The sequence below is a fragment of the Erythrolamprus reginae genome, chromosome Z (genome assembly GCF_031021105.1).
Source record: "Erythrolamprus reginae isolate rEryReg1 chromosome Z, rEryReg1.hap1, whole genome shotgun sequence".
Lineage (NCBI taxonomy): Eukaryota > Metazoa > Chordata > Lepidosauria > Squamata > Dipsadidae > Erythrolamprus > Erythrolamprus reginae.
This window is the reverse complement of record NC_091963.1, coordinates 116690738-116699964: the sequence shown is the minus strand read 5'-3', so window position 1 is coordinate 116699964 and position 9227 is coordinate 116690738. Positions and strand designations below refer to the sequence as shown.

Below are 9227 nucleotides of genomic sequence, written 5' to 3'. Positions count from 1 at the left end.
AAAGAAATGTACACAACATGTATTTGTTCTGTTTTGTTGAGTGATGCAAAAAATGGGATAAAAGGAGTTTTATGTCTGGCAAACAAATAAAGAGTTTCACCTATTTGTAGTTTTCATGAGGCACTTCAGCGCAGCTGTTGAAAAGTTCAAAGACAACTTTTAAAATGGAAATAAATCATGTTCATCCAAATGTGTAATAATTGTAAGGGTGAATAAATTGGTCATTATATACCATTCAAAGATTCTGAGAAAGAGCAGTCTCTGGAGAGGGGCGGCATACAAATCCAATAAATAAATAAATAAATAAATAAATGAATGAATGAATGAATGAATGAATGAATGAACGAACGAACAAACAAACAAACAAACAAACAAATAAATAAAATAAAATAAAATAAAATAAAATAAATATTGTACTGGGTCACAAAATAATATTTCAGGAAACACAACTTATTTAACTAAAAGTTCTATTAGTTCAATTCATGAAAGTGGAAAGAATCCTTTAGAGATGAAACTAATTTAATCTCTAAAGGGTTCTTTCTCACTTTGATTTGATGGATATCTTAAGATATCAGATATATCTTTTCCCTCTGTGTAACAATGTGAGCTTCAAACTTTTAAATCAGCTCTTAAGTTTTTCCCTCCAAATGTTCTTCACTCCCGTTTTCTTTCATCTTATCCGCAGTCTCCCTACCCCAATCTCTTCATTTTATATTATTCCCTTGCTGCCCTTTTGGCAGGCTTTTGGGTTCTGATGCAAAATGTTACTTTTTTTTTCTTTTTCAAATCTCAAACGTTATTTCCCCCCCTAACTGCAATAAAACTAACCTCAATGTGAGAGCGGAATGTTAAACCATCTTTGTGTGCGCGTTATATTCCCTCTCCCCCCGGTTTTTTTTTTTTACTTTTTTTTTTTTAAAGTACAGTGTTTCTTTAAAAGTCTCCATCTGCGTTTCCCATTTGATGCGCCTCTAAGGTTTCGGGTGATTAATCGTTGCGTACTTGGCTTTGGTTGGAGGGGATGGGGATGCGAGTTAAGCCCTCCCTCTCTCAAATTTCTCCTCCTAAACTTGTTACTCACACTCCAGGCTTTAAAAAGTGTTTCCTGGGCTTAGTTGTCTCATAGCAAGGAAGCTCCCGACCTGGGAAGGAGGAGGACACTATTTTGCGGGCTTTAAGGGAGAATTTTGCCAGGTTTCCCGAACGACTCGATCAGTGCGTTACAGCGCTCATTTTCCGCCAAACTTCTTTGGCTCTCCTAAGATTTCATTCAGAAGTGCCCGCGCGCCAAAGCCGCAAAGCTCTATGGATCCACCTGTCGCCAGAAGCTGCGTGAGGAATCCCCACGCGCCTTCTATACTTTGGGAATGCCTGAGCCGCCCTCTCGGCCAGAACCTGGGGTACGACAACCTTCCGCCCCCCATTCTGCCCCCGAAACCAGGCTTGGGTTACTTGGATTTCTCGGTCCCCAGACAGACGACGGCTCCGCAGAGCCCGCCTTGCGCTGAACGCGCTTTCGAGGAACCTGGCAAAACCTTCCAGCCGCCCGCGTGGAACGTGGCGACTTCTGAGATCACCCTGCCGGCGAAGTTAGATTCGGGATCAGGGGAGCTAGAAGCGGACAACCCCAGATCCCGCAAAAACAACCTCCTCGCAGAGAATGGGTCCAGCAACGCCGAGAATAAAGCAGTCCACTGGAGAGTGGAAAACGCAGGTAGGTGGTGTAGATGGGGGTTGGATGGCTAGATTTTCATTCGGTCTTTAATGGAAGATCCTCCAGGCGCTTCTCTGCTCTGCATCTATATTGAATCCTTGATCAAATTAGAGTGTGGTGTAAAGGTAATTTACAAAGAGATCTCTGTGCTCGATTTAGATTGCCCTTTGATGCAAACGGCCCTTAAGGAGATGGAGATAGGTAATCTCAAAAGAATCTTGGGAATTGTTTTGGAATAGAGAGGGACAATAGATGACAGTGATGGTGAACCTATGGCATGTGCACACAGGTGGCATGCGGAGCCATATCTGAGGGCACATTAGGTGTTGCCTTATATCAGCTCCAGCGTGCATCAGCCTTCTTTTTAGCCTGCTCTTCCCAGGCTTTAGGGAAGCTTCCTGAAATCTGGGGATGGCGAAAACTAGCCCAACGGACCTACCAGAAGTCCAGGTGCTTCAGTGGGGCTTGTGCAGGGTGGGAGGCAGTGAGGGGGATTGTGTGCATGCATGGGGGGAGGGCATTGCCATTGTGTGCGCCCACACCCTTTTGGCACCTGAGCCCAAAAAGGTTTGCCATCACTGATATGTGATCTTCCAAGTGCTATGAGTCCTCAATGGCCAACAGAGAGAGAGAGAGAGAGATGGGAAATGGAATTCAACAACATTTGGAAGGCTAGAGGTTGCCAAGGGTCCCAGGGGAAACGAGACTCCTCTTTCATTTTGGAGTAATGGCCGTAGAAGCATCTTTGGAATTTCTTTGAATGATAAATGGGGCTCTAAATACCATTGACCCTTGCTTCCTCTCTGCAAAAAAGAGAAAATTGGGAGTTAGATTTATTTAAAATAACAGCAAATAGTCACTTTGATATATGACTATTTCCAGGATATGATAATTCCAGTTTACTGGATTACAAATTACTGCTTACTGGTTTCCAAGATTACCAGTTTGTAACCTGGAGATGTTGTATAGCAACTCGCTAAAGAGAAGACTTTGAGAAAGTGCCAGTTTGTCGTCCACTGCCAGAGTGAGGACACCTGAATAGAAAGGTGTGGTACAGTATTAATAAGAATGTTCCATTTTTTTTTCAATTACTTCCCTTATTTATATGCAGGGAATAAGGCTGCATTCCGGTGTGCTACAGCAGGTGAAATCGGAGGTTGGTACTGAGCTCAATGTAATAATGAAGTGTTACTGTGGATGAATCCATCAAAAGGAATTACATCATTTTTACTCATAGTTTGGTAACTCTGATTTGAAAGGATTTGGCTTACATGTAATCTAAAGTTAGGTTCTGCTTTCTTCCAGATGTGGCGACTCAGTGGTATGATGGTATTCAGAGCACAAGTGAGTATTCTTGTTCATTGAACTATACATTTTTATGGGGTTAAATGCTGATTGCATTGGTCCATTTCATAAAAATCTGGCAGAGAAAGTATGTTGTGGACAATTTGCCAGGGATCTGGTTTGTTGGGTCCCAGGGAGGTGGGCTACTGTGGTGCTTTCCCTATGGAAGATTCTCCCTCCCCTCCCTGAAGTCATGTTAGCCCCATCCCTGTTCACATTCGATACATCTTTCCAGACCTGGTGATGTCACCAAGCCTGGAGCCCCAGGGGGCCTGAGACATTTTTAGATGGCTGCATTGTAGATGTTTTTTTTCTAAACAAAATCCCAGCTAATGGCTAAGTTCTGCATTTGGTTGAAGTTGGTGGTCAGAACCACAACAGCAAGCAAATTTGGACTAGTGGTGAAAGTAGTCAAAAGCCTGGAAAGTTCAAGGATCTTTTCCCTGGATCAGATGAAAATCAATCATTAAGCCCACACAGAGTTGATCAAATACTTTTTAGCCTGTCTTTTTGCCTTAAAAAGGGCAACTCCAGCTCCCTAACCTTGAAAACATTCCAGACTTGGCTGAAGTCAGTGAATGAGTACAGGAAGCATATGTTTCCCACCCCTACCATCTTTCTGTGTGTATGCATGTTGTTTGTGTGAGTGTGTTTGCTTCAAAGTTCAAGTACATTTCCCCTTTATCTGATACCAGATTTTCATTGCATTGTTACCAGCTGCTCTCTGCTTTTCAGGCTCCTGACCTGGTATAAGTGAGTTATAAGTGTATGATGAATAGGAAGTTTATTTTTCATTATTTACAATAACATTAACCAGATACTTAAGCATTCATCAGGGTGTTTCTTTCTGTTTCAAAGGGAAAGGTCGGTGTTTTCTAGACTCTGCCTGCTCCTTCATTTCCTTATCACATATTATCTTTTCAGGCATCTGAAGGGTGATGTTCCATAGAAACTTTTCAGCACTAATTTGCCTAGGTCATATTTTCTGCTTGTAGCAAACCACATTCTAGTTTATGCGTCATTTATTTTGCAGCCTTTTCACTTTTGTTCTGTAGCAATAGGATTATTTTTCTCTGTGTTTCTCTGTATTCTTCAAGCTAGGTTCACACATCTGGCTGTCGACTAGTTTAGCTAAACCATCATTTGTTGAATGATCGAATGTGCTGAGTTCATGTCTAGGCTCCCAATGAATGAGCCTAGAACTCAAGGGAGGGGGATTGTTTGGATGCTCCCCTGTTGGGTTTGACTGGACATAATGATAAATATCTCCCTCCTTCAGAGAGCCAAGGTGCTGCCCCATATGGCATCCTTACAACTGCTTCCAAGAAAGAAGCCTCCAGAGCGCGCAAAGAGCGCACCGCATTTACTAAGAGCCAGCTGCGTGAGCTTGAGATGGAATTTGTTCACCACAATTACCTGACAAGGCTCCGGAGATATGAGATTTCTGTGAACCTTGACTTGACAGAAAGACAGGTGAGCTTTTCTGCTTGACCTACCTCTGCCTGAAGCAGTCTCCTTCTGGCTGGAGAATTTGGGGAGTTGAAATCCATGCCTCTTAAAAGTAGCTGAGATTGAGACACACTGGCCTAGAGAAGGAGAAGAGGACTGGGGATATCCAATACCTGCTCACTTATAACTCACTTTTAAGTATCCCAATTGTTTTTTAAAGGGAAAAAAAGGTTACCCAATTCCAAATAATATCAACATACCTTCCTTCTAGCAGTACAAGTTTGTTTGTATCCCACCTTTATTATTATTTACAATAACTCAAGGCAGTGAACATCCAACACACCTTTCTCTCCTGTTTTCCCCACAGCAACAGCTACAACAATCCTCTGAGGTAAGTTGGGATGAGAGAGAGAGAGAGAGAGAGAGAGAGTGATTGGCTCACGGTCAACCAGCTGGCTTTCATGATTAAGGTGGAACTAGAACTCAGTCACCCTAACCTTATCATGACACCTTAATGGCTAGCCCAAATTGACTGAGACAATAATGCACCCAGTGGAGCCTTGCTGCCAGTTCGCATCAATTCTTTAGAACCAGTAGCGGGAATTTACTGCCGCTCGCTAAACCAGCAGCGATGACCGGCGGTCCATGCTCCCGAATCAGTCCTCCGGTCGCCGTGGCTTGCAAAAATACATTTTGGGTCATTTCCGGGTGTTTTGCACAATGTGAAACACGTACTTCCATCGCGATCAGAACCCGTAGGGAAGGTAAGTAGAACCCACCCCTGAACGCACCAGATATTTTAAACCACAATTCCCATAAAACACCATTTTAGCTGATTTTTGAAGATTTTCCCCTTGAAAAGAATTTGCTTTACCACTCGTGTCTGTCTTGCTCCTGAGAGTTAACTGAGATTGGAGTTCAAGGCTATGGGTTTTCACATGACATTAAACGTGATTTGCTTTAACCTTGTTTTGCATAAGCCATCCTGGCCTAATAGATACAGAATGCTAAACCTGGTTTGCACATTCTTCTAAAAGAAAAGCAATCAACTCCACAACTGGGTGGGATATGTAAGACTAAATGCAATGGCTCTGAGTATCCACACATTCTGTCCTGCAAACAAAGAGCTGAGAAAAATGTATCTGGAATTTGCCAAGCCATTTCCACTGAATTCCTTTCAAAATTATGCCGGCTTGCTCTGTCTGTTTTTTGATGGCTGCTGGTAGAATGCAGACTTTAGCAATCATTTAGTGTTCATGATTACTGAAAAACAAGTTGAACTACCGTAACTACCACTGAGATGCTGTAATGGAATGGCCTGTCAGGAAACCAACTTGGCACCCTTCAGATATGTTAAAATACAACCTCCTCCCTCTGATCAGTGAGTATTTGGATTATGAGAGGCATGGTTCAAATCTTATGGAGATTAGTTGGTTGCAGAAGGCTTAGTGGCTCATTCAGAGTTTTCAAGAATGTGAAATAAGCCAATATCTTTTAAATATGCAAGGTTCCAGCAATACAAACAGACTAATTGAAGACCCACAGGCTGGATTCTCAACCATAGTTTGCTTTAACCATAGTTTTAAAATTGCAAAGATTGGATATTAATTATACACCAAGATCAAACCTGTAACATCATTGAGTGTGATTTAGCACAATGTATGAATCCAGTCATGGTCTGGTTTACAAAATCCTCATGTTATACTTGTTCTTGTTTTATTTAGCCTTTTCTTTGTGATTGATGGAATAAACCACTGCAAATATAGTTAGTAATTCTCCCCTCCCCTCTGTAGCGGGATGCAGCAGTTCAACTGCGCTTTACACAACCCTATAGGTTTGACTTAGAACATAAAGCATAAAAACTTCCCAAGAAGCTCACAGTCATCTCAGCTTGAACATGCAGTTACACGCAGCTTAAATTAATCAGAACCGCTGTCCTGTTTCTTCTGCAGGTTAAAGTATGGTTTCAGAACCGCAGGATGAAATGGAAGCGTGTGAAAGGACTACCGGTGTCACCCCAGAACAACATGGAAGAAATGGACCCTGCTCTCTCCTTGGGTCCAGAGTAGCCTGTTCTCTAATAAACTGATTTCTAACAACCTTGTAAGAATATTGGGGATACTATTATTCCTTAAGACTTATCTCATGTCTTTGATACTGGAGGCAGGAAATAGAGCCATTGGTGCTTTCCAGAATGATAGATTGCTTTACTCTTTCTTGGAGTGATTAAATCAAGAAGGAGTAAAAAACAGAATCATGCAGAGAGATTCCCAAAATTCTGTGGCCTTTTTAGAACAAAAAAAAAGCTGACCCGAAAACAATGTCGAGTCCAATTTACTGTCTAGAGGTAACGCAAATTGTATTCGTAAAGCAATGTTGTTGCAACCCTGCTGTTCACATGTATTGTTTGGTTAGCTTACTGTGATCTCATAAAGAAACTCTTACAGACATATTATCTGGAGATTTTCACTTGAAAATGAATGCTTCCTTCCATGAATTGGATAAGCATACATGCTAAGTGCTTTTGACAGCAAAATTAAAAGTTGGGTGAACTATGTAAGGCGTTGAGGTTTATGGGAAGATGGCACACATACATTGTCATTGCAGTTACACAATTCAGTTCTACATAAATGCTGTTTTTGCTTTGTATTTGTAGTGACTTTATAAGCCTTGAAGATCTGGTACCAAGACAACAGTCGGCTAAATTTAGCTTGAGTCCAGACCAAGAAAGTGCTTTATGGAAACGCTTCAAACAACCGTATCCCTTATTCACAAGAAGATAAAAGGAGGAGAAAGTGAAGCATATTCACACTTGCAAGCTCCAAATAAGCCTCGCTGCATAGTACAGGTTAAGAAGTAGAAACCATGCAGACCTATTTTTATTAGAACAGATATAATAACACTTTTTGCAGTTCATTGTGAATTAATCAACTAATTATACCTACAGTATATTGTACCTACAGTAGCCACAGGGAAAGATATGTAGCAAATGAATTTAATAATTATAATAAAACATATTTTACTTGATTTGCATCTTTGTGTGTTTTATATAATGTTGCTTGCCCCCAAATGATTTATAATGTTTTATTTTATGGGGTTGTTTTATATAGGTCCATTATAGGTCCATTAGGAAATGCTGCATCTCAGCTGGCCCAGATGTTCTAATGTTCCTACCAGTGGTGAGTTCCTACCTGTGTGGTAGGTGACTCCAGATTGTACAATTTGCACATGAGTGCTCTGGTGCTGGTCCATCAGGTGACGCTATCTTTTTCCTGAATTTTTCAGCTTTTTTCTTTCCCGCACATGCGCAGAAGCAAAATCTCACGAGGGGATGCTCACATGTGTGATATTTCAGTGATTTTATTTGCTTCTGTGCAGGCGTGGAAATAAAAAATCATCAAAATTGTGCACACACAAATATCCCCTTGTGAGATTTTGGCCCGTTTTTGTTTCCTACACATGCACTGAAATGTGTGTAGTGAACTACATATGGGAAAGCTAAACATTTGTATATATATTTTTCCTTCGATTCAATCATGTCTGATTCTCAAAGGTGACTGGTCAGATCCTTGTAGTTTACTTGGAAAGTTTTTCAAGAAATGGTTTTGTCACTGATTTCTTCCTAGAGCTGAGAGAAAATGACTTGTCCACAATTACCTAGTTCGTTGTGCCTAAAGAACATAAAACATTACACCACTACACCAAAACTGATTCTCTTGTGTACAAGAGCAATTCTGAAACAAACAGGAAATGTTTGTACAGAATATTCACCAGCTCAGAGCAGCGAAGTATTTCAGTTCAGTTATTTTGTGAAGAAACTACACCACAATGTAAAAAAGATGTTGAGAGTCTAGAAAGAGTGCAGAGAAGAACAACAAAGATGATCAGGGGACTGGAGGCTAAAACATGAAGAACATTGCAGAAACTGGGTATGTCTACTTTAATAAAAAGAAGGACCAGGGGAGACATGATAGCAGTGTTCCAACATCTCAGGGGCTGCCACAAAGAAGAGGGAGTCAAACTATTCTCCAAAACACCTACATGCAGGACAAGAAGCAATAGGTGGAAACTAACCAAGGAGAGATGCAACTGACAACTAAGGAGAAATTTCCTGACAGTTAGAACAATGAATCTATGGAACAGCTTGCCTCCAGAAGTTGTGAACACTCCAACACTGGGAGTTTTTAAGAAGAGATTGGATAACCATTTGTCTGAAGTGGGGTATACTGCCTAAGCAGGGGGTGGACTAGAAGACCTCTAAGGTCCCTTCCACCTCTGTTATTATATTATAGTATGTCAAATAATTGGAAGAGTGTGATATTTCTGTTAGTTTTATTTTCATATACATGGAAACTGAATATGAAGTAGAGGTTTGTAGCTTTAATTTGTCAAACAAAGTTATGTTCATCATATTTCCTGCAGAGAACAGCAGCTACTGTATATTTCTCTTACAGACAAAATTCCATCCCTGACTACCATAGACCTTCATAATAATATATTAGTTATTAAGTAGGAAATTTAAAAAAAAATCACTTCCAGAACTGTCTACATTTTTTAAAAAGCAGGTAACCACATAGATACATAAGATTGATCATGTTTCTGAACAACGGCTCCCATCAATCCAAAGAATTATGATCAATTTTAAAAGACGTTGAAAGATATTCTAAATTGATGATTCTTTCAGTTTTTGCCTCCAACTCAGGGCTGTTTCATTTTTCAT

The 9227-nt window shown here is 40.7% G+C and overlaps 1 protein-coding gene across 4 annotated transcripts; it reads left to right on the top strand.

The window, feature by feature from the left end:
- The first annotated feature begins 1083 nt into the window (after positions 1-1083).
- Positions 1084-7534, top strand: MEOX1 (mesenchyme homeobox 1). 4 transcript variants are annotated; one of them, XM_070767246.1, is made up of 7 exons: positions 1084-1714; positions 2826-2870; positions 3020-3058; positions 4338-4531; positions 4875-4898; positions 6460-6610; positions 7164-7534. In XM_070767246.1, the coding sequence occupies exons 1-6, from the start codon at positions 1306-1308 to the stop codon at positions 6574-6576; spliced, it is 828 nt and encodes a 275-aa protein (XP_070623347.1). In that variant the 5' UTR covers positions 1084-1305; the 3' UTR covers positions 6577-6610; positions 7164-7534. The 4 variants fall into 4 exon arrangements, with proteins under 4 accessions (XP_070623347.1, XP_070623349.1, XP_070623348.1 ...); XM_070767248.1 differs by lacking the exon at positions 2826-2870; XM_070767247.1 differs by lacking the exon at positions 4875-4898.
- Positions 7535-9227: the final 1693 nt, after the last annotated feature.